General features: G+C 49.9%; 2 protein-coding genes across 5 annotated transcripts in view; both read left to right on the top strand.

Moving 5' to 3' along the window:
• The window catches only part of Eef1akmt2 (EEF1A lysine methyltransferase 2), a 79748-nt gene extending 61977 nt beyond the window's left edge, over nucleotides 1-17771 (top strand). The window contains exon 6 of one of the 3 annotated variants that reach the window (XM_078024664.1): nucleotides 17634-17769. In XM_078024664.1, coding sequence (XP_077880790.1) covers nucleotides 17634-17668 — 35 coding nt within the window. In that variant the 3' untranslated portion in view covers nucleotides 17669-17769. Of the gene's footprint in view, nucleotides 1-11933; nucleotides 12064-17633 lie in introns of those variants that run through there. The other 2 variants (XM_078024647.1, XM_078024651.1) reach the window with 2 other exon arrangements.
• Fam53b (family with sequence similarity 53 member B) overlaps nucleotides 1-25165 on the top strand; it is a 112606-nt gene that overhangs the window by 14934 nt on the left and 72507 nt on the right. The window contains exon 1 of one of the 2 annotated variants that reach the window (XM_040273832.2): nucleotides 17738-17880. The exons of the other annotated variant lie outside the window; for it this stretch is intronic. Coding sequence (XP_040129766.1) covers nucleotides 17803-17880 — 78 coding nt within the window. The 5' untranslated portion in view covers nucleotides 17738-17802. Of the gene's footprint in view, nucleotides 1-17737; nucleotides 17881-25165 lie in introns of those variants that run through there. 2 annotated transcript variants of the gene reach the window in all.

Consider the following 25165-nt stretch of genomic DNA (forward strand, 5'->3'; position numbering starts at 1 on the left):
TGGGCAGAGAAGTAGGTTGCTCTCTGTGGGGTGACATTTAAGAAAGCCATCGAACTTTCCCTTTGAATGTGTTGTTATGGTACAAGAAGTCTTCGTTTGTCCTGAGCTATTTTGAAATAAAAGGCAGGAAACTCCCCTCTTGTTTCTATATCTTGCACAGAAGTCATCAAAACAGCATCCTCTGTTCTGTGCAGTGGTGAGCGAGGAAGCAGCTGTTCTGTTCGTGATGACCCGACCAGAACTTGCCGTCTGGAGTGTCAGGGAGCCAGGATTGTCTTCCCATCTGCTGAGTTTACTTGCATTTGCTTAAAGTATTTGGCATGGAACCCTTTCCTTCCTCCATCCCCCTTGTGGGAGAGGCCAGAGGGGGCAGACCCCAGACCCCATCTGCTCCACATGATGCCATAGCCTCGAAAAGGGACAAAGTCAACCATTTCTCCAGCACATGGTGGTGGGCCTGCCCAAGAATTGGGGTTTCATGGGTCTACTTTCAGCCCAGAGTTTGTATGCGGGTGGGCTGGGATCCAGGTGTGGTCCTCAGATTTGGTTTTGTTTGGTTCAATAATGCTCTTTGAATTTCTTGATAACATTTAAAAATCAGGTGATTATATAAAGAAGTCTAGATTTTGACTTCTCTTCACAAACGACAAAAGAGTTTTAACATTAGTTTGGACCCTCTTTTCCTCATAGTTAGGTGTAGACAAAGATGTCCACTGTAGACTGGCCACATCTTCTGCATGCCATTGTAGTTCTGGCCTTTGTGTGGCCCTAGAAGGCGTTTGCATTTGAGTTTCCTGGAGTGGTGGAGACATTCAGAAGCAGATTCAAACTTTTGGCTCTCTAGGTTACTTGGTGCTGGATGAGCTGGGATGAATGGCAGTTACTAGTGGAAATGTCCAGGTCACTGTTTCTAGTGCTCAAGGTCATTGCCTCTATAATCCTGCTAGCTGTTCTAAGCTGAAGCTCTGAGAAATCAGAATGCCTCCACAGTAATTGCTAACAGGAACTCCAGAAAATTCCAAATGTGTTCTTTAAGTCTCAGAGGCCAGTCTTGGCCCAGAGCCCTTCTGCCCCAGCGTCTGTTCCAGGTTACCCTGTGGTGCAGAGTAACTGGGGCCCGAAGGTCCTTCTCCATAAAGTCACTGAGGCACTTTGTGCAGTTTAATATTCTCAGTCTAAAAAGAATCTATGATTTTAATAGATGCTATGGGATTTTTGTTAACAGAGAATTTTGTCTTTAACTTCTGTTGACAGGCAGTCCAGCTGCCATTATCAAGTAGATAACTTCTGCTGGGGAAAGAGGAAGATTGCTTGGGGTCAATTAAACATGCTTCTCAGAGTCTTCTAGCTTATTCTTTTCAGCAGAGGCTTGGTGAAGCAAGTGGAAGTAAAGAAAAGATTCTCCAAATGGTCATACAAGTTTTCCAAGAATGGAGTTTTTCTCTTCAGATTTTCTTACACATTTAATCATAGTTACCGCTTCCAATTCCCTTTTTCCCTGAACCCTGTTTTTTTCTTCTCTTATTGTAAACATTCTGTACACTTTTCCTTCTGATTATCACACATATTTCAGTACACAGTCAACTTTTGGGCTTCCTGATGACATTCTGAATTTTTTGTTGAAGTTGAGAATTATGTGGGCCATAAATCACATTGCCTGAGAGTCGTTCCTGCCTCTGCTGATTTATGGCAGAAACATGGCTTCCCCCATCTGCTTCCTCCTCCTACACTGCTGTGTCCATTCTGGCCTTCAGGGTTAGTGTACCCCTGCACTTCCTCTAAGCCAGCCCTGATTCTGTGCAAGAGGCCCGAAGGCCCTGAGGATGCCTGTGTCGTTTTGAGTGTATTCTAGGACTGTTGGGAATTCCTTAAGAACAAAGACTAGGTCATCTCGATCTACTCACAGGGCCTGGCCTAGAGGAAGTGCAGGGGTGGACTGTAGGCCTCCTACCCTTTATTGACTTCTTAGTTTTTGCAAGAGACCACCTTTATAGGTCCTACTTTTCTCGTCTGCAAATTGTGTCCCCAGATGCCTGGTTCTGGGACCAAATACTCTTGACACAGTGGATTATAAACTCAAGGGGGCAACAGGCAACTGGAGGTTTTCACACTCAGTGTGCTGGTGGCACACTGAGAGTTTCCTGGCCTGAGTGGGTCTGAAATTTTATGTACCTAATGAATTTCCATGTGCTGCTGCTGCTGCTGGTGGTTTGGGAATCACACTTGGGGAACTACTATGTTAAAACCATTTTGTTCAGGCAGGTGCCAGAGGGGCCAGTATGTGCCCAGCAGAGGTGCAGGCTGGTCTGCATGGGTCTTGGCTGCCTGGCTTGTGACCCATCTTTCCTTTGATGGTTCTGCTGTGCAGTGGTGCACATATTCAAGACTTTCTTGGAAACCTAGATGCCCAGAGATAATCTTGTTTTCTAGCCAGATGTTTTCATGGGTGTTGTTTGTCTTCAGACTCTCATTCTGATTAAAGAGACTTTTATTCCCTATCTTTTGGCTATTCTTTCTCTTCTGTTCGCCACCCACCATTCATCGGTAACCCCTTCCCCTTCCTTATCTGGTTGCCAAAGGAGGTGACCTTGGTTAGTTTTAATTTTGAGCCTTGGTTTCTCAGATTTGTTTGACCTCTTCTTACTGAAGAGGCTGTGGTAGGGTTCAACCAAAAAGACTGGCGTGGGTATACTGGGCTCCCCAGCCCTCCAGAGTGTTTCCCATGATTTCCTGCTGGCTGCCATCAGTTCCCAGACTGGGCTCCCTTTGTCATTTTCTCCATGTAGTAGTGACAACTTGGACACCAACATCCCCAGAATCAATTCTTTTATCTCTTCTTCTTGTACCTGGCAATGAATGGGCCTGGTCAGGCCTTTTGGAAGTCGAAGAGACTTTGTGGCAACTGGGGAAACTGAGACCCAGAGCCAGGAGTAAGTTCATCTAGGGTCAGCCAGTGGTCGGATCTAGGTTGCTAGGGGTGGTTAGCCGCCTGCAAAGATTGGTTGTACTCAGTTTTTTTCCTTTTGTCCAGAGGGAATGTGAAATCATTCCTGGCCTTGTGTCTTTGCTTCAGGTGGCCTAGCTGCTGGTATTGAGCAGTCACCATCTTTGCCTAGCCTTGCAGTCTCCTCTTGGTTGTGTTTTGTAGAGGAGTCTAACCTCCTTCCATTCCCGCTCCTCAAAAACTAGGAGACACACCACTAGTCAGTGGTGGTTTGAGTGGAGCCTCTGCTGTTTTCCCGGCCTGCTGTTGCCCCAGCGCTCTGCCTTCCTCGCTCCCAGCCCCGGGCAGCTTTAGCACGATGGCCCTTGTGCTTTCATAGCCACAGAAACACGTGGGGAGCGCGTGCCCTGCACATGCCTTGGGCACATATTTGTAGCTCTGGAGTTCGTGACATTCTCACATGGGGCCTGGTGTGGCCACTCCCTTCCCCATAGGAGAGCACAATTGTCACATTGTATCGGCATTCTGGGTTAGCTGGGTGGTCAGCAGGGGCAGCGGTTGGTATCCTGGGAAATAGAAAACTGTTTTGCAACTTTGCACTCTTATGCTGCCATTTTATGGAAGGAAGAGGTTTGGGAACCTCTGTCAGGATCCCCTGGGTTACCAGACTGTTCAGCTAAGTAAGCTACCAGCTTTGACCCTTGCAGTCAGTTTTCCTGGTGTTCTCTCTGACAAAGGGGAGAGGTGGCCAGGTTTGGAGTTGGTAGAAGGATGTGGAGGGCCAGGAGGGGGTGCTTGAGGCTTCTTGGTATGGCAGATCTCTGTATTTGGCCTTGTGAGGGGTGCTGGTATTGGCTGGTCATTGTGCTGCCACACCTATTTGGGAATCGTGGGGCTCTTCTACCAGGAGCTGAGATCTCAACTCCCAGCTCCCCTGCAGCTAGCTGGAGGGTCCGACAACTCAGTGCCTTCCTTTTAGAATGTTTTAACCCTAACTCTGGCTAATCTGCTCCTACCCATCTGTGAAGGTCCAGCACTCCTGTCACCTCCAGGAAATCTCAGATCTGTACCTCCCTTCTTGGGTTCTGTGTTTACTCCTCCCACTCCCACCTTTTTCCTGTGTTGCTAGAGGTTGGCCCATGGTCCTGTGCATCCTAGGCAAGTGCTCTACCATGGAGCTACATCCCCAGCCTCACTCCTCTGCCCTTGGAACTTATTTTGATACCTGTTATGCCTTGTGGTAGACTTATTTGAGCATTTGGTGTTTTTGTGAACTTGACTATGAACCTCTGTCTCCCTCTCTGGGTCCCCAGCACAGCCAGCCCAGAGAGGGTTGGACCTGGGACAGGACTGTGATACCAGGAGGAAATAATGAGGAAGAAGTACAACACAGGGTGTGCCGAGGATCTCCCTGTGGCAGTCAAGTCACTGAGAAAACACTTATTTTCTATAAAAGTCTGTTCTGAAGAACGCGGCATCAAGCGCATATTTGACTCCTGGGACAGTTCCGTCCCTTGACCCTCCTTATGCTCTGTGGCAGCTCCCAGGCCCTTGGGCCTGTTAGCTCCAGCAGAGCTGTGGAGGCCTGCATCCAGCAGGCTCTGCCTGGTCCAGAGCTGGCCCTGCACCTAGACTCTTTCCTCTAAAAGCAGAGCACAGGAAACAAAGCCAGCGTAGAGGGGCTCTGGACTCAAGGTTTGCCCATGATGAGGTGAGCAGGGCCGCCTGCCACCCTTGCCATTGTGGCTCGGATGAGAGTTTGCAGGTCCCTCAGGAGGTGTGAGCAGTATCAGAAGTGGGGACTTTGTGCCTGTGACAGTCTGCTAGCCACTGAGCATAACTGTTTGCTCTCTGCTGTGGAACCCAGACAGCTCCGAGCCCTGCTCCTCTGAGGATCAGGAGGTGCGAGGCTTTGAATTAGTGTTAACAACTCAATTTTCACAGCTGTGGGAAACCCCCAAAGCAAGAGAGATTTCAGCACTTTTTGGCAGCAAGGAAGTTGACTTAGTGTGGTGACTTTTGTGTTCAGAGACATTTCCTGAGTAGCTCTTCATGTCAGACACTGGGGACTTGAGGGACTAAGGTGGGGTTTGTGCCCTCCATATGCTCACAGACACCTCTGATTCAAGCTCTGAGTTGCTCAGAAGTAGAAGGCCTGGGGCGGTGTGTGGCGTAGGGAAGGCCTCGTGAGGAGGCCATATGAACTTGAGGACAGTAATCTAGAGGTCAAGGAGGCTGAGAGGTGGCAAGGGAAGATGGAGCACCAGGTGTGAATGAGGAATGAAAGCCAGAAACAGCATGGGATGCTTGGAGGAATACAGCAGTCTGTGTGTCAAAATGGCTTTAAAGTCACAGGCAGTTTGTGCACGGACACAGCCGTGAGGAACTCTTTCCCGGTCCTGTTCCTCTGCTCAGTGCCTCCCCTCTCTGGAGGAACTCTTGCTTCTATTTTCTTGTTTCTCCTCCAGAGATAATCCATGCAGGAGCAAGCCCATCTGTGTCAACATCTGTAGTTTATATTAATTGGTTCCTAAAAAATATTGCCTGTTTTTTGGTATAAGTTAATACCTGCATGTGACACAAAAAGTTACTTCTTAAGGCGTCTCCTGTCATTTCTTTCTCTGCCACCTATTTTCCTTCCCTGAAGTCAACCGAGAAGTTTCTTTGTATCTTTCCAAAGACTGATGTATCATTAGTATAAGTAGTTATTTAGTTTCTTCCCAGAGGGAGCTTCCCCGCCCACTCTTCTGGTCTTTTCTCCTCCCTTCTCACGCCCTGGGAGATCATCCCACTGGAGCCCATGGCGCTCTTTTGGCCTCTTGCAAAGCTGCATGAGTGTCCCAGTATCCATTCATCCTGCTCCTCCTAGTGGGTAGTCAGGTGCTTCCCATCTTGGGTCTGTGAAATGGCACATACCTTACACCTGAGCATTACTGCTGAAGGACAGACACATTTGGCAGTTGAGGCTTCTGTGGTTCAAGGAGAGAGTGGTAAGATGGTGACAATGGCACAGGGACTCTGGGGCAGATATTGCGTGCTCATCTTGAGGTTGACTTGTTTCTCTTTGTGAAATTCAAGTGACTTTTCAATTGGGTTCTGCTGACTCTTGGAGGAAACCATTTTCTTCCTTAGCTGCCTCCATTGAGGACCTCTCTGCAGAAGGGCCCAGGTCTGAGTATAGGCTCTCAGAGTGAGGCTGGCCGGGGCCTGTGGTCAGTATGGCTCAGAGGCTTCTGCCTTGACTCTGACTCTCAGGCCACATCCATTGTGGGTGCCTCCTGGGTGTGGTTGCCTCTTCTGGGCACGTGTTGGGCTCTGCACTTGTATCACAGCCCTAGCTAATGTTTCAGTACCTTACTAATAATTGAAGTGAGCCCCAGCAGAGGACCTGCAGGGATGCAGGAAGGACCTGCAAGGGTGCAAGAAGACCACCAAAGCCACCCTGTATACACCCTGTGAAATTTCTGTTCTTTAAAGGGCCTGGCTGTGTTATGCTGTTAAGGGTGCACCCTGCCTCTGGGTACATTGTATCCTACTTTTTTTTTTTTTTTTTTTGAGAGAGAGAGAGAGAGAGAGAATGAATTTTTTAATATCAGTTTTCAGTGGACACAACATCTTTATTTTATTTTTATGTGGTGCTCAGGATTGAACCCAGTGCCCCGTACATGCCAGGCGACCGCGTTACCGCTTGAGCCACACCCCCAGCCTCATACGTACTTTTTATCTCATTCATGCATCAGTCACTTCTCTCCTCCATGGGAGCAGAACTGTGGCTAGTGTATGTTTGTGTCTTCCACCCCACCATAATCCTGAGTGCTCAAAGGAAGTAGAAAAGAATTTGTAAACAATGTACCCTTCTTCCTGCCCACCCCTGCCCCCTGCCAAAAAGTAAAGGAGCTCACCATCCAAAGAGCATCTTCTTCCACCAGTTTTTATATTAATTTCATGGCCTGTTTGAAGTAACTTAGAGCCCAGTGCCTGGACTTAGCTTTGAATTAGCACACAGTGAAACCCTTAGCAAGAGTCTTTTTCTCTGTCTAAAGAGAAAGTCATGCTGTCTGGGTATGTCCACAGACAGATGGCTGCTCCTACACATAGAGAAGCTTCTTGCGTGGGGCTGCAGCTGAGTTGGGGGTGTCTTACTGGAGTAGATGCTGTCATCCAGAGTCTTCCCTGCTAGTAAGGACCAGATGGATGGCTTCGGCAGTGTGACCTGAGAGGTGCCATTGAGTTTGGGTGTACTTGTCACATGACAGACCTGACAGGCAGCTCTGAGTCTCTCCAGTTTTGTTTTGGCAGATGATGGTATTCTTGAACTTGAACAGTGATGTGGGGCAGAGGGGAGAAGGCAGAGGCTTCACTTGTGATTAACTTGTTTGATTAATTTCTGTACCAGACTCTCTGAAATAGATTGGGAGGTTTGACTCAAGATCAGGAGGGGGAAGTCCTGAAGTGTGAGCTGAGGTCAAGATGTGACTTCTGAGTGAGTGGCAGATGCGAAACCTGGTGACCCTCCTGTCTACAGTGGTTCTTACAGAGCTTATTGGTCTCCTGCGTCACCTTCAGTGTTCTGGTGTGATAATTGTGATAATGTTTTGGACCAATGTGTTGGGACTGCTGGTCCCCAGGTCTCTGAGATAAAGAGATCAGTGCCCTTCCATCTGTGTCCTAAGTGCCAGCTGCTGGGTGATTGCTTTCCCTCCATATAGTGGCCCTGGGGCGTCTGTGAGAATAGCACTGGCATGTAGCTGCGGCTACCAACAGAAATGCTTTCCCCTGCCTACAGAGCGATTGGAAAGACACTGGTAGGAAGGCCTGGTGTAGCCTGGGCTGGGGTGGGTGGTCCTGCATGGGGATAGATGTTGCTGTCTGAGTGCCCTGATGGTCCATAGGTGTTCTGTAAAGGAAGAGCAGATTCTTGTCCTGGGAGATGGGAGATGAAGGTGTTAAAACTAGTCAATGGCTAACTTCCTGACCCTCCTCTAACTCGGAATGTTACTAACTTGAACTTGCAGGTACAGCCTTCACCCCCACCTCAGCTACATAAGACAGCTGCTGGCTCCACAGGCCTACCTCCCTTCCCACCCTGCCCATTGCTGGCAGATCCAAGGGTCAGGTGTGGCTGCCTCCTGCTCTGACTCAGCTGATTGCAAAAGCCACTGTGGCAGCAATGGATGATTTAGCTTTGCTGTTGTGTAGTTTCCTGGGACCTTCAACACTGCAGATCAGGTTTGAGCGGGACCAAGAAGGCTTGCCTGAGTACAGGCAACCATAGCAGTTGCTCCAGAGCAGGCTTGGGGCTCCCATTTGCATGTGACAGGTAGGAAACTGAGGCTCAAAGAGGTGTAGTGACTTGGTCAGAGCCAAACAGTGAGATGTGGCTACACTTAGATTCTTAAAAGTCAGAAACAGAGCTTGTCTGCCCAGCTTCCCATTTAGTGGGCCCGGGAACCAGGCCTAAGAAGGGAAGTGACTTGGCAGATTGGATGGAGTCGGCCAGTAGCCTTGCTAGGGTCGGAACTCACGCCTTCTAAGTCTTTTTCTGTTAGCAAAGGCCACGCAGCCTCTTGTTTGGGATTCTCTGTTTGTTTTTAATTATTTTACTCCTCATCCCTTGGTTTTTATCATGGTGGGTTAAATTCAGTATGCTTGTAAATAGGTCTGACTGAAGAACAGGTCATGGCTGTCTTAGGATTAAGTGGCTTAACATTACAGTAGATTATCTTTGGGGCCCCTTGCTGTCCTCTCCCCATCTCTGGTTCTCTGCCCATTCTTTCCCTCACCCTGGTTTGGAGGAGAAGGCAGTGTCTAGCTCTGTGCCTACTCAGTAAGTATTAGTTCTCCTCGCCTCTTGTCCCCCTATTTCCTTCCTTTTGAGTTTGTTCAGCAAATTCTAATCTGTAGCAAGCTCTTCTCTCTCAGTGTTTGGTGGGCTCAAATGACACATATGATAGCAAGAATTACGGGAGGCTTGTAGGAAACTCATCTTTCAGTTATCTTTCATTGATAAATGAGCTCTTGACAAGTCATGCATGCAGTTGGCTTCAGTTTCGAGAAACGACATGGGCTGTCTTGTTCCCATGTTCAGATTTGCTTTGGCTCTGGATCTCAGCACTTTTATGTCCCTGAATAATGTCATTCCTTCCCTCCTTTCAGAATGTTATTGCTTAAAAAAACAGAAAATCCCCACAACACTGTGAGAATGACACAGAAAGTCCTGGAGAATAGAGTCCTGATTTAATTGAGCAGTTCATTTTGCTGTTTTTTTTTTTTTTTTTTTGTGTGTGTGTGTGTGTGTGTGTGTGTGTGCGCGCGCGCGCGTGCGTGTGTTTTTCCTCCTCCATTAAGAGAGACCCACACAGGAGACTGGGATACTTTGTTCAGCAAGGAGCACAGGCCAGGTCCCTTTCTAGTCATGCCAGGGGACTGGCAGTCATTCCCCAAATGTGGGCCTCTCGTGGCCTTTGATTACCTGAAGGACTAGGCTAGGGATTCATACCAATTAAAGGGAAACACTGCCAAAGACATGCCTTATTCTAAGAGCAAGGGACAGAGATGGGAAGAGTATACCCCCTCTTTAACAAAGGACAGCAGGTGCTTTATGAATGCAGCAGGAGGGTTTCTCACCTTCTGAATGTCTGGCATCCAGTCCCTGGAGTGAGGTGCTCAGAGATTCAAAAGCATGTTCCTGGTCTCCAACAGCTCATGCTAGTCTGTAAGTTTAGTAAGTAGCTACTCTGTGCTAGGAATTGTGCTCACCTAAGGTTTTCAATACTTCTGGAGACGTTTCTGTAGTGCCCCCACCTTACAGGGCATTACCTCCTTAACCTTCTTAGTTCTGAGGTCAGCAGAACAAGGATAACTTCTTATATATCACAGAGGAAGGAAAGGAGCTTAGTAGGCTATATAGCCCATTCAGGGTCCCACAGCTCTTCTGAGATTGAGCTGGGAAGACAACTCTGGGCTTGAAGTCCCATGTTCTTCCCTAGTTTTGTTACTGACTTAGCAGATAAACATGATAAGGCTCTTGCTGTGGCAGGCTCCCTGCTGAGACCAGAGGGTGACTGCCACAGGGTCACACTCACTCTGCCCAGGTGGCAGGCAGAGCCCTGTCCCAAACACTTAAGAAATGTGTTCTAAGTGAGAGAAGGACAGGTGGGCTATGGTGGACACACAGTGGGAGACAGGCCCAGGGAAAATGGGGGTGGATGGACACAGATTCCATCAGGAGTTGCAACTAGCAGTGTGAATCCCTCCAGTGTGAGCTGAGGTCAGGATGTGACTTCTGAGTGGGTGGCAGATGCGAAACCTGGTGACCCTCCTGTCTACAGTGGTTCTTACAGAGCTTATTGGTCTCCTGTATCACCCCCAGTGTTCCATTGTGATACTTGTGATACTGTTTTGGACCTCCAGGCCTGGGAGCACCCTGAGTTTCATGGGTGACAGTGTACTTTCTGTGTGGGCCCAACTTAGCCCAACATCTGTGCAGTTAAGGTTGGAAAGTGAAGGTTCTGTGTCCCACTCCCACTTTGTCCAAGACACCTCCTCATCTGCCCGCAGTAGGACCCTGGGTACTATGTTTCAGTGTTAAGTTCTGCAAGGCTGATGTTTGGCCTAGAGGCACTCAGGATGAGCTGCATTCAAGAGGGGTGTATTGCAAACTCAGTGTCTGTGTTTCAGAGTTTGACCATTTAATGTGAGAAATCAAATATGTGCTTGTAGGATATTTATGAAACACAGATGTTGGAGCAGAAGGATCTAGTGGCTCAGATGTAGCTTTTGGTGTTCAGCAGATGTGGGTTGAGTTTTGGTGCCTTGCTCACAACTGGGTGACTGTTGGCCTGGGCCTCAGTTTCCTCATGTAAAATGGGATAACCACAGAGCCCTTCTGGAGACTCTGAGGACGCAGATTCTCTCTGTTGAAAGATATGTTTGGTGTTACCCATTATTTCCTGTATATAGAGACCAAGAAGAATTAGAAAAATGTTAAAGAGAAAGGTTTGGCTTTTTTTTTTTTCTTTCTTTCTTTTTTTCCTGAATGCTGCCTCTATTCTGGAGTTTCCTTAAATGAGTATTGAGCATGTCCTTAATAATAAAATATTGACTAAAGAGTTTTTTTGGGGGGGAAGATGTCTCTGTTTTTCTGTCTTTGATCAGTAATCTTAAGGTTGTGGCCAGGATCCTGGGCTAAGGGAATTAGTGACGTGTTTGTTGTAGTGGGAAACGCATATTCTCTGTTTTCTGGCTGGAATTGCAGCCTGTCTTTCCAGTGTCAGCTTTGTCTGGAGAAGCGCAGCTCTGGATAAAGTTCCCAGGCAGCTTTTCACTTCATCCCTCCAACTCAGGTGACTTAGTTGCACAGAGAGCAAGGGAAGGGCCTCCCAGATGGATTGAATTCCCTCATGGCTGGGGGCTTGAGTGTAGGATACTCTTGGTTTGTCACAGCCTTTGGTAGAAGACAGTGCGACCCATGGACAGAGGCCTTCCCTGTGTGTTTCTAGATCCTATCTACAGATGACTTTTGTTACACAGACAACTGATGTTATGAAAGTTTCAAAGTGCGTGAGGCCTTCACAAAGACCTTGTGCAATTGCTATTTTCCTCCCATTTCCTTTGCTTAATGGGAGGGGGAAATGGGAGCTCTGAGAGCAGCAACCTGCTCCAGCCAGAGCTCTCAGGAAAATCACTGTTGGAGGCCAAGGTCACGTTTAGGTTTTGGTCAGAGTCCTGTTTTTAAGGCAGTGAGACAATCTTCTGTAAAGCCAACATGGTTGAGTAGTTCAGGCTAAATAAAGACACCAAAGGAAGGAGAAGTTTCGGTTTCTTTTTAAGCTCTTCAAGATGCATTCTAGAAGCCTTCCGTGAACTCCTCTTGTCTTAAGATTCATGCAGAGCTGTAGAGTTTGCAGAGCTTCCTCATGGTAATTCCTTTACCCTGCACTTCTCTTCCCGCGCGTATGCACCGGACGGGCTCCTTCCCATTCTCCAGAAGCCAACACGCAGACCACAGCCATCTTGTAGCCGTGTGAAGGGTCACAAACACAGGAGGGCTTGTGAAGACTGCAGAACAAAAACAAGAACAGCTTCAGGAAGGAGAAAGAGCAAAGCCGTCCCTTCCCCGTGTTGTTAGAGAGAGAAGGCTGTAAGGTACTGGGCAAATAATTTATTTTCTTGGGGCCTCAGTCTTCTCATGTAACACTACTGATAGCAATGCCCATTCTCAGGAATGTGAAGGTGAAGTAAAAGCCTGATCTGTGCTTGATGCCAGGGATGTAAAGTTGGCGGCTGTGGCCTGCAGTGCAGCTGTGGGAGCACACGCAGAGGTGGGGCTGGGCTCTGAAGCAGCCTGCCGTGGCGCTGGCTCTGGGCTTCTCATTGAGGGGTAGCCACTGCCCACACGTGTGTCCTCCTCTTGCCCTGTAGGTTTTGATTTGGGCACCGTGCTAGGGAGCTTGGGCTGTTGTGAAGATGCACTTTTGGGGTCAGGATTGTCAGTGGCTAGGTTCCCCCGCCACCACATCTGTACCCAGGGACTATGAGTGTGGTCATAGAGTAGGATCAGGGATCATTGGGAAGTCTAACTTTGGGTTTGCTTCTTCAGTGAAAATTCTGATCAAAACGAGTCAATGAGTGGGGACTGTGTCCCTATGTTCAAGTTGAGGGGCCAGTTAAGGGGAGTTCCTCCCTGTGACACTGGGCAGCCCCAGAGGTGTGTAGAGTCAGGGTGGGAGACTCCCAGAAAGTCACATCTGAGAGGTGAAGGAGAACATGGGGCCTGGGAAGTGACAATAGGAGATTTAAATACAGACCTAGGGAACTGAGGAAGAGATCCAGGGTGGTGTGGGCAGGTGGGAGTTGCTGCCCACAGATGTTCTTTACCTGGAGGGGAACAGACACCGGTGTCTGGGTCCTTCCCTGTGCAGAGCTCTTTTCTGTGCATTTAGTTATTTGAATCTCCCAGCAGTTCGCAGGCAAAGGTGTTATTGTTGCTACTTTAGAGATGAGAAAGCTGAAGTCAAGCCACAAGGTCAAGGTGAAGGCCAGGCAGGGCTGCCAGCTTCTACAGCCTACCTGGCCTCCCCTCCTCGGCATGTCGTCACCCTGGTGCAGGCAGGGGGCTTTTTCCTTTTTTTAAATTTACATATAGTACAGTTTACTCTTGTGCTGTTTAGTTCTGTGAGTTTTGACAAGTTTATTTAAATATTTTGAGTTCATTTTACATTTGTACAGTTGTAGGAAATAAAGCAGAGAGATATGTAGTACCCTTTACACATTTCACACCAGTAGTAACATTTTGCAAAACAAGTATGATCACGAGATTGAGCCCTACACTGTCAAAATATGGACCATTTCATCTCTACAAGGACCCTTCTTGTGGTCTTGTAGCCACATTCCCATTCCTAACTCCTGACAACCACTTATCTGTTCTCCAGTTCTGTGATTTTCTGAGTTCGAGAATGTGATATAAATTAATCGTACAATAATTAACATTTGGGGGTTGGCTTTTTTTGCTCAGCATATTCTTTGGAGGTTTGTCCAAATTCTTGTGTGTATTAATAGTTCCTTTTGGGCTGGGGTTCAGTGATAGAGCACTTGCCTAGCATGTGTGAGGCACTGGTCCATTGGACCTTTGTTTTATTTATTTATTTGCGGTGCTGAGAATCAAACCCAGTGTATAGGATTTTTGTTTATTTGTTTGTGGGATAGGAAATTGGATCCAGGGCCTTGTACAGGCTAGGAAAGCACTTTACTACTGAGCTACACCCCCCAGGCTCTAAAGAGTGCATTTGGGATATAGAGGGAGCACGGACCTGGGAGTTAGTTCATTAGGACTCAAATCCTAGCTTTGAACCAGATTCTGGTAAGATACTTTGAATGACTATAAAATGGGGATAACTGGAACTGCCTTGAAGCTAAAGTGTTTAAAGCACTTGATACATAGTGGGTGCTTGCATCAGTCCCTTTTCTGCTATTATAATGAAATGTCAGGGGCTGAGTAACCTTATAAAGAACAGAGGTTTATTTAGCTCACAGTTCTTGGGTTCAAAGGCATGGTGCCAGCATCAGCTCAGTTTTGGTGAGGACCTCATGGTAAACAGCATCAGTGTATGCAAGAGGGAGATATCACAGGGCGAGACAAAAAGCCAGAGTGGCTGGGAATTGGCCAGGCTTATTCTTTCATACCAGCTCCCTTGAGAATATAAACTTGGGTCCCCCAAGACCTGTATTAATCTCTTCCAGAGGGCAGCACATGTTAAAAGACCTAAGAACCTCCCACTAAGCCCCACCTATGAAAGATACCCTGTCTCTTAATCTTGTTACATGGGGAACCAAGTTTTGAACACATGAACTCCTGGGAACACACCACCTCCAGACTATGCCTGTGCTTAGTGGAGAGAAGCTGTACTCAATACAGGTTCAGAGAAAGCCATCGGGCAAAGCAGGGGGTGCTGGGAGGCTGCCTGTGGAGGGCTGTGTCAGGCTTCTCCTCCCTCCTTCCCAGCACCATCTAGTCATCATTGTCTTCCAAGGCCAAACTCTGGCTTCTCCCTAGGAAGACCCTGTCCCTGTTCCTACCCTGGTCTAAGTCTCTTGACAGGACAGGACAGGCGCTGGTATTCCCCATTGAAGCTGGCCAGGCCTGTGCCACAGATGCAAGGACTCAGGGAATTCCAGATTGCACCAGGCTCTGCTGGTCTGGATTAGCCTCACCAGGTCTGAGCACATGCCCAGATTATTTCAAAAGTCACTGTGTCATAGCCCAATTCCAGAAATGTGTTTTGGGCTTTTATCCTGTGTAAGGCACTGTCTTAGGTGTTGTGAAGGGGGCAGAAAACCTGTCTTCCAGCAGATGGAGCCCTCAGGAACCCCCCTGGCTGCAGGGTAAGGTCTGCATTCAGAGCCATTTTCAGAGCTTGTTGTCTGCTTGGATCTTTCTTTTCAGCTCTTTGACCCTCTGCCCTCCACACACACCGCTCCCACATTGGGTCCTGACTGCGTCATTGATAGTTTTTGGAAGGCCACATGCTATTCCTTTACTTAACTACACTGTTATTTATTTAACCAGTCCCTTCTGGCTGGGCATCTAGGTTGTCTGCATTCTTGGTCTCTTGTGGCAGTGATGTGTGTCCTAGGCTCCTGTGCAGGGGGTCTCTTCCAGCCCCACTGCAGCGCCCCTCCTACCGCCTTGCCTGTATGTAGTGCTTGCTTCGTAGTACTCCGTCCCAGAACCCCCAAGGAAGGGATGTGGTCATACATACTTCCTACAGGGCCTGCAGTTGTTGCTGACCCCCAGGTACCCAGGAGCTTATGGTGCTGAGGTACATATCACCCCTAGTACTGCCTCTGCCACCCTGGTCCCTTATAGGGGCTCTGGTGGGGATGGAGCTGGTGAGAGATTGGAGGCCCCATTGCTGCCTCATTCCAGCTTCCTGCTTTGTGTGGAGCTGTGTCGGGGTGGACTGATGAGTTTCCATGGCAACACTCACCAGCATCATTCTTACCGGCTTCCCACTGTTTTACCAGAGGGATGAGCCGTAATATAGCTAGGCCCCTCTTGATGGAATTCAAACAAATTTGAGAGGATGACTGCCTGAGTGTCTTTGCTGAAAACAGGCTCTGAACTCACAGGCTGCTTCATTAAACTGAAGTAGTAGCTGCTGTCTCTGGCCACTGAGCAGAGTGCTTGAGCTCTACTTCCATAGGATTCAGTAACCTTATGAAGCAGGCACAGTTTTCTCCATTTCACAGAGAGGGAAACTGAGGCACAGAGCAAGTCAGTTGACAAAAGATTGCTCAGTACATTGCAGGAGCTGGGAACTGAATCAGGTGTGCTTTGATTCAGGACTTGAACTTATAACTACTAAAGTCCAGAAATGGGTGCCAGGCATTGTGGTGCATGCATGTAATCCCACTGGCTTGGGAGGCCGAGGCAGGAGGATTGCGAGTTCAAAGCCAGCCTCAGCAAAAGCCAGGTGCTAAGAAACTCAGTGAGACCCTGTGTCTCTAAATAAAATACAAAATAGGGCTGAGGATGTGGCTCAGTGGTCAGATGCCCCTGAGTTCATTCCCCGGTACCTGTCCCCCCACCACCAAAAAACAAAAGAAAAAAGAAATGGGTGGTAGGAGGTGGAGGACCGGTCATCTCCCAGACTTTGTGCTTGTAGTTGGCTGCCCTAGAACTGAATTGAAGCTTACACCCAGAAAGATAATGGCAACTATCAGACCTCTGCCACTAAGGTGGCACAAAGGTCCTCTTAGAAGGGTGAGCCTAGTGTACCTCTCTTGGCCCTCTCCTAAACCAAGCATCCTGGGGACCAGTGGGTATCTCTGGCTCAGCTGTTTGGCCGGAGCTCAAGGGAGTGGTCTGGAATTCTCTCCTTGAACAGATGACACCTGGTTAGGATGCACTGCTTGTAGGTTGGTGTGGTACTGAACCCATGCATCAGGTCTCCTAGTGCAGCCAGGAGCCTGCAGACCCTGGTCCTTCCTTCCGGAACAGTCAAGCTTTGAAAGTGTATTGTTTCCCACCCCTTCCCTGCTTTTGCACTTTGGATGAACCTTGTTTTCGAAGAACAGTAGAAGGTAATTTTCCTGTGCTTGCCAGCTGGCCTGTAATTGAGCAATCTCAATAACACCCACTGTAAAGTCTAATCGAAGTAAACAGGAAAATATGATTTACAATCTGGATGGCAAGTAAATGCCAGTGTGCAATTAATTTTTACACAGAGCAGCAGATTCTAAAACATTTTCCTGGGTAGAGCAGTGTGTTTTTAATTACACATTAGGAGTTGCCTTTCTATTTATTTATTACTATCACCATCATTAGTTTTTAGTTTTTGATGGTGATATTTGGATGCCTTGATTCCATATGATGTTCTTTGAAGGTTTAACCACAGAAGGGTGGGTTGGGGAAATGAGATCAGACAAGTCAATTGTAAGGTGCAGTTTTTCAAACCAGACCTGAAGGCTATGCTCTTCCTCCGTTTCCCTTGTGGGAAATGATGGGAGTGTGTGTGTAGGGGTGTTGACAGACTGCCAGATGGCCATGCCAAGGGATTCCTTTTAGTGTGGAAGGTCACTGGGTTTGGTTTATTCAGGAGAAGTGGACAAAGAAACCAGGCTCCCAGTGTTGCAGATATGTTGGTATTGAAAGGTCGCACGCCAAAGATGGGAGCCATGTCTTTAATGGCTGGTGTTCTTAGCTGGTGGAGAAGGGAGCCTACATGCCAACTGTGGGGTGCCCTGCTGCCAGATGGTTGCCTGAGTTGAGTGTTGGACATGAGGTCAGATGTGTTCTGACCCTCAGCCTCTCCTGACTTGTCCTGGTGTACACTAAAGCTGTCTATAGAGCCAACTCAGTGGTAAGATGTCACACACCTCAAACACGCTGCAGGGATCACAGATCCTGAGATAGATCTTAAGGTATTATGCGGCTGGACTAAATTTGTTGTTCTAACCTGCAGGACTTTGACTTTGGGGTGCCCCAAGGCTGCCACTGGAAGGGGGAGGCTCTGAGATGGTGACTCTGGGCTTTGGCCCTTCTAGAGAGAGTACAGCTTCTTACTAAGAAGGTGGTTCTGTTCCAAAGGGATCCTCAGCAACAGTGGTGAAGGGAGCGGGGCGCTACTCTTTAAGGGCCCTAGTCTTCCTGGTCTTGAACCTCTTTTCCTGTCTTTTGTCTTTCCAGGGAGTTGGCTGTACTCAGCCCCATTCCAAGGGTGAGAGGCTGATGGGGAACTCTTTCTGCTGATGTCCTTCCCCTGGGGTTGCCCAGGCATCAAGGCTGCCCAGGTCTGCCCACCTGAAGATGGCTTGTGCCTACTCTGGGATGCAACCCAGTGCCTGAGGTCCTTACCATGGTGATGATCCTGAGGAGAAGCCTTGCCAACCAGGGAACTGACTCCATAGCATGCAGGACCTTCAGCCCTGAACTGGTGAGGACCTAGTGAGCATTGTTACTTTGATGACCTTCTTTGAGGCCTGAGGTGCAGGTGGGCTGTGGGTGGGACATCCAGGCATGGCTACCTGGGTTCAGAGTACCTGAAAGTAGAGTTCCGTGAGAAGTTCCAGACTGGGGCCAAAGGACACAAGAGCCCAGAGAGTGGCAGCCTGCTTCCAAGGAGGAAGTGGCCTGGCTCGGATGAGAGCTCCTCTTGTGAGAGAGGAGGGGACAGTCACCTGGTAAGGTGCCAGACAGGGTTTGGCCACCCTGCCAGACTGGGTCCAGCTTTCCTTCTGTCTCCACTGGCAAGGTGGAGCACTTCCAGAAGGAGGGTGGTATCTGAGTGGAGCCAAGAAGAGACTGTACCTCCAAAGAGTGAGGCAGGGATGTCAAGAATGGGAGATGAAGAAGAAAGAAGGCAGTCAAGTTGGCAGGCGTGGTGACAGCCACCCTCTGGTTACCCTCCTAGATGGTGGTAGTTGGGCGGAGAAGCAGCAGGTTATTTGACCTTAGGCTGTGAGCCAAGTCCTGGAGCCAGCCCCACTCCAAGCCCAGTTCCTAAATGGGGGCTACTCCCCTGCAGAGGGGGAAGTCATGCTCAGCCATGAGCACTTTCGAGGAGTTTTGCTGTTGGCTAAGTCCTCAGAACTCGCTGCAGCTTTCATGGTCAGCAAGGGTCTGGCCGACCCAGAGTCATGTCACCTAATACCCCTCCTGAGCCCCGACACTGAGCACCCTCAGCAGCCCCTGTCCTAGTCTTCTGTCAAGGAAGACTGTACTCAGAGCAGATAGGCCGAGGTACTGAGCCCTGGCTCAGGAGTGCCACTGAGACCTGCATGCATTTCACAGCCTTCACGGCACCTGTGGCATGACGGACACCGGCTGGAGGAATTCAGGAACCAGCATAACCCAGAGGAGGGTTGTGCCCTTCTCGTCCTTGAACAGCTACCTGCCTCAGGGTAAGGTAGCTTGGACAGACATTAATACAGGGACCCTTCGGGACCCCATTAATGGTACCTCATAACTGAAACCCCACAAAGTGTGGAGGAGGGCTGGCTTGACTGTAGCACACTAGGGAAACCCTGCAGAAAAGGATGCTTGACACAGTCTTCAAGGGTGAGCAGAAAGGGTTTATACACTGTAGGATCCTACCTGCTCATTTTACAGACCCAGAGCAGGGCAGTAACTACCTCATCCCTCCATGCTGCCAGCCCTTCTTGCCCCGTGCCAGGCCTCTCATGTAGCTGCCAACTTTTGTGGTTCTTCCTTGGGTCTCTGGTGTGGTTGGAGTAGGGCAGAGACCTGCACCTATAGCGTTTGCTAGACGCATCCTTGGCCATTGTGGCAGGTCGAGCCTCATGGTGGTCCAACCTGCAGTTTGATCACTGTTTACCAGCCCCAATGCCATCACGCTTACCCCACGTGCCAGCCTTTCTCATTTGGATTATTGTGATAATTGGGCTCCGACTTTTGTCTCTTTTCACCTGTTCTCTACCCAGCTGCCAGAGAAAATGCCAGTCTCTGTTCAGAACCTTCCACTGTCTTTTTATCTCATGCTGAGCAAATGCCAAAGGCCTTTGCAGTCTTGTTCTCCATGACTACTCTGACTTCGTCCCTGCTGCCCTTCCCACTCACTCCACCCAAGCCACACTGGCCTTCTGTTTCAGATAGGACAAGTATACCTGCCCCGGGACCTTTGCACTTCTTCCACAACCTGGAACTCTCTCCACTAAGCAGGACTCTCTCCTTCTCTCCCCCTACTCCCTTCCTCCCTTCTCTGGATACTCAGCTTAAAATTTAATCCTGTCCTTACTCCCTGCTTCCTCGCCCTTTCCACAGGTACTTTCTGGCATCCCTTTCCTGTCTGTGTTCCCTCTGCAGCACTTAACCACTTTTTAGCAGTTTACAGTTGGTCTTCTTGTTGTCTGAGTGACTCCCCAAGCTTGGAATGGGAGTTTTGTAAAGCAGGACATGTGTCTCTTTTGCTTGTTGCTGAGTCTCAGTGACTAGAGCCAGGCCTGGTGCCAGGAGGTACACAGTGACTGTGGAGTGATGAGTGCTGCCCGTGGCTTCTGAGCAGGTGGGGGTTGTGGTCCTTTGGCTGCAGCTCACTCACAACTGAGTGGCTCCATTTTTGTTGGTGGTGACATTCTTCTTGGTAGGAGTCTGAACAGGCTTCTAGAGTAGCTCTGATGGGAGGAGTAGCCTATGTACAGGAAGGAGTAGCTCAGGGCAAGGGGCCCTGGAGCTGTCCTGAGGGAGGTGCCCTTCCTGGGTTCAGCTGCGCTGTCAGTCTCTGAGGCTGCCACTGTGGGCAGTCCCTTCATGGGGGGTAACTGGTACTGGCCAGAGCTGTTTCCCAGGCACACGGGCTGAGGTCAGTTGAGCTGCCCTTCCAGGGATGTGGCCAGAGCCGCTGCCACGGGAGCTTGGCCTCTCAGCCCCAGCCTGGGAAGGAAAACTCATCTTTTCAGAACAGAAAGAAAAAAGGTTGGGGAAGCAGGCAGGTTCTCGGGAGCGAGCCAGCAACGAACACATCTTCCAGAGTAGGGTCTTTGTTTTCTTCCCGACCCTCTCCCCTTCCTGATGGATGTCCTTCTTTCTGCTGCTACTTATTATTGACTGATCTGGGCCCAGAACCACCTGGCATGTGCTGTGGGCCCATCTGTCTCCCCGCCTTTTCCTCCTCCTCCCCTTGACTCCAGATGGCAGGTCAGTGTGGGAACGGCCCTTTTGGAGAGGGCCCTTTGCATCCGTGGGCTGGTTGATGACCTGCAGGTTGACTGTTGTCACGTTCCAGGCCTGGCCCAGTGCTGCTGGTGAGGCAAATGGAAGCCCACTGTGCACCCACAGGAAGGCATGGGGAGCACCTGGGGAAGTGCTCAGAGGTCTTAGCTGCATGCTTCTCTGCAGAGGGGCAGAGGTTCATCCATCTCTGTCCCTTACACAGGCAGGAACTTGGCTCAGAGAGCTCAGGGCAGGGTCCAGAGCATCAGCTTGTGAGCAGGGCACCAGGACAGACCTCAAGTCCCTTAGCTCCACTCAGCACCTTCCTCATGCGCCCAGCCTGGCTCTGGAGGCTGTGGTTGCCTCAGGGGAGGTTACTAAAGAAAGGCCCCAAGTAATCTTTCTAGTAATGACCTCAAGAGACAGAATGTGAGGTCACCCAGTGCCATTATTTGCTGTGAGCAGCCCACAAAGCTAAGAGGCAGGCCAAGGGGTTTGCTTTAGCTTCCTAGACAAGTACATCATCCCTGTCATAGCTTCAAAATAACAACAGGAAAGATGGGAAATAATTCTTTTGTTTTCTAATCAGACCAAGGTGGTAGCAGAAGTGGAGGTTTAAGATTTAAAAAGAAGCCAGACGCAATGACAAGTGCCTATAATTTCAGTTACTAGGGAGGCCCAAGGCAGGAGGATCTTAAGTTCAAAGCTAGCCTTAGCAACTTAGCAAGACCCTGTCTCAAAGTAAAAAGGGCTGGAGGTGGGGCTTAGTGATAAAGCATTGCTTGGCATGTAGGAAGCCCTGAGTTCAGTACCCAGTACTGGAAAAAAAAGAGAGAGAGATCGAGGCCTGGTACCATCTGAATAAATCAATTAAATAAAATTAAAAAGAAAACATGATTCTGGGGAGGCTGGGAAACATGCAGGCACAGGCCACTTGAATCCAGGAGCAGGCACCTGAGGTGTTGCCCCACCCTGACCCTGAGCTGGTCAGCAGGGAACACAGAAAGTCTGAGGCCTCAGGGGAAAGTCACAAGGGTCTTCGAGCCCTGGGTGTCATGGTGTGCCCGAGGAGAGCCTGCAGGTGCCACCCTGGGACCTGGTGAGGAGCCAGAGGACAGCCTCATCCCTGCCCTCCTATGGCCCTCATAATGGCTCTTTCATTCTCCTTTTCAAAAAACGAAATGTTGGTGACAACGTGACTATCCCTACTCTAGAGAACAGTGTAGGAAAACGAGAAAAAGCACTGAGAAGCATTGAGCATTTTCCCTTTGCAGGCACAGGGGCCATGTACCTGGGAGAGACTGCCTAAGGGCGCAGCTGTGTCCACACTGGCTTAGCTTGGATGGTCGGCAGCCATGGCTGTCGGTTCTCCTTCCCTGCTCTGCCTGGTTGCTCTTGTCGGTCATTCGTGCTCTTTCTTCTCCTAGTCTAAGATTAGCTGCTGCCACTGGAAGGGAGCCCAGACATTTGACCCTGCAGCGCTGTGCTCCCCCAACTCCTTCCCGCACGCCCACGCGTAGGACAAGGGCTTGTTCTCTCGTTTCCAGAATGACCACCTCCCTTGGCAAGTCCTGGCCTTCTCTCCCCAGCAAGTCTCCCAACTCTCTCTAAAGTCTGGAGACTAGAGGGAGCTGGCAAGTGGCCACTCCTGGACAGGGCAGTGTGCGGTTCTGGGCTACTTGACTCTCCCCTTAATGACCCACTCCAATTTTTGGGAGGGGCTGATCAGGTGCTTCCTTCTGCACGTGTCAGGTTAGGATGCCATGGCTAGGTACTTGTTCTGACTGAGGTTTGGACTCAGAAGTACTCAGCAAGTCTGAGAAAGCTTGGTGCCTTTCACCTTGGACTAGCAGAGGAACCCTAGGGCCCTCTAGCCTAGAGCCTTGGAGTCAGGGGTACCAGATGACCATCAGCATCTTTGAGAGTCACAGGATGCTGTTCCCTTTTCAGTTTCTTTCTGTCTTCTTGGGCCTGCATCTCTGCTTTCTAATCTTTCATAGTCTCGTGTGTTCTGTTTTGGAGGCATGGGTGCTCTTCTATTCACCCTGCTCCCCACCCCCACCCCCATGCATGGGTGTGAGCTGCTCCCTGTACACTATGTCAGGACAAGGAAAAAGTAATTCAATTGCTATGGTCCATAACCTTCAGAAAAAAAATTGCAAAGAACCATGGATAAGGCCTAGAGTTTTCTGCATAGGCCAGTTCCTCGTTTGGAGCCTTAATTGTGCCTTTTTTTAAGGCAGGGTCTCTTTCTTTAGTTGGACAGATGACTCACAAGCCTTGATTTCATTTCTAGCTTTTGCCTTTCCTGAGAGGTTCTGATTCCAAAGCTCTTATCTTCTGTGTAAGGAGGCTCACAGGACAGACCCTTTCCTGGGTGGGTTGGGGAACAGAGACATAGTAGAGGAAGGGGTACAGAAGGGGACACATGCTCTTTGCTTGCCTTCACTGCATACCTCGGCCAGAGCTTGGGAGCACTTCTGTGTAGATACGGGAGTCTGTGAAGCTTCTAGGGGCACCATTACCTTGGGGCTGGTGGGCCTCAGTGCACGGTGATCTGCTTTTCTCCCTCCTGCCCTGTGGGATCCGAGGAGTTGAGGGTGAGACTGGCTGACTGTAGGAATGGCGCCCTTCATGTTATCACATCCTGGGTAGATGGGATTAGAGAGGCTCTGGTCAACCTGCAGGGACTTCCAGGGACACCCACCAGTGGTCAGGATCTGCCAGGGCCCCACACCTGCAGAAATGGGGTGTTTTGGCCCGACTGCGTTGGCTTTGCCTCACAGAGAGGGCTGAGAAAGCAAGACAGGGTCCCATCCCACCTGGAGGTCTAGCACAAAACTGGTAGGGTCCCTCGTTCATAAGCCACAGAGGCCATCTCCAGCCAGCTTACACTGAGACGTGCTTCCTGGGGCGATGACAGATGGCTGGCTGGTGGAGAAGAGTGTGGAGGGTCAGGGCAGTGGGGAGTTCATGGCAGGCCGAGGAGAAGTGGAGATTCATTCTACTAGGCTGTGATGTCTCAGTGCCATACATCCCGGGTTCCCTGGCACCCTTGGGTGGGGAGTTGGAGGCTGGTGTAGGGAACTTGGACAGGCCTGGTTGGTGGCCCTGCCTCTCTATGCTGTGCTTTCTCTCCTTCCCCACCGAGCTTAGCTTCTCAGGAGCCTATTGATTTGGAGAGGCAGTAGGTTCTGCCCTACAAAGACTCCATGTCTGTTGGCCTGTTGTCCACAGGGTGGGTGGGCAGTGGAAGCAGGACAGGCTGGCACAAGCAGGCAGGCCCAGCCCCAGTGCCGGCTGTGTTGGGATAAGGTAAATAAGGCAGCCCCTTCCCCCAAGGGTCCTCCACTTCTAAAGCAGAGAATGCACGTGGGACAAGCATGCTGGTCTTGCTGGCAGCATTAGATCTGTCGGGGGGAGCCTGAGATGGGAGGGTACTGATCTAGCTAGGATGCTCAGGGAGGGCCTCTGAGGAGGCCACATGACATTATGGACACAGAGCATGTAAAGATCCTGGTGCAAAGGCCCTGGGGTAGCAGTAGCTGGCAACAGGAGTGAGGAGGAGTGCAGAGGGAGTGAGGGGGCATGGGCTTGGCTCACATGGGCCTGGGGGGCTGGGAGATGGGGTAGCCTGGATTTTATGCTGGTTGCTGTGGGAAGTTGTTGGAGAGAAATGAATGACTTGATCTGATCTCTGCTTTAAAAAGATGACTTAAGGTTCTGTGTGGAAGGTGGAAAATAGGGGCCAAGAGCACCATGCTGGGTGCCAGGGGGCATGGATGGGGTGTTTGGAGTGGTAAGAGCACTCGTCTGGCCTGAGGAACAGGTAGCTGCTCTGGGGATCTGTAGCAAATGCTGACAGGTCCCTGTTGAGTGAGTGGGATCCTGGAGCCCTGTGTGCTGGCCAGGGCTTCCTGGTGCAGGCCATGACCAGCCGATAGCCCTTCTGCCTGCTTGCAGCGTGGTAGTACCCACTCATGTGTCCACGTTCCCTGGACGGGTGTGGGTCAGGAGTATCCTGGGCTGCCCCTGTCTAGATCACACCAGCTTACTAGAACGAAAGGCCATGTTGTCCCACCAAGAAGGCGGGGCTCTGCTCTGGTGCTTCCTGCTTTTGTCTGTCAGCCCCAAGTCGTCTTTTCTGGCTCATGCTCACCAGTGAAGCACACAGGCTGTGACAGCCTTCGTGCTCCCTTCTGCTTGCTACAGTCCCTGTCCTGCAGTGGACTTCTGCGGGCTGCCTGCTGGGTTGCTCTGCCACCTGTCCAGCACAGGAGGTGGGGATTGTGGTTCCTCAGTGGCTGTTGTCCTTGTCCTGGGTGCTTCCCTAATACTGGGAACTTGTCTCCCTTGGCAGGCTGGCACCTGGCAGGGGAGAAGCCCCATTTCTTTCTCTGAACCCTTTCCCTGAGAGCAAGGTGCCTGCCTAGGTCCCATCTGTGAGGGTAGCATAGCCCAGTGGGAGACTCTTTTATGTTTGTCACCCGCTCTTCATTGGGTTACTTTGGTGTGGCTTTCAGCTATGCATCCTGTAGTGTTACGTGTCA

Source organism: Ictidomys tridecemlineatus, chromosome 1 (assembly GCF_052094955.1).
Source record: "Ictidomys tridecemlineatus isolate mIctTri1 chromosome 1, mIctTri1.hap1, whole genome shotgun sequence".
Classification (NCBI taxonomy): domain Eukaryota; kingdom Metazoa; phylum Chordata; class Mammalia; order Rodentia; family Sciuridae; genus Ictidomys; species Ictidomys tridecemlineatus.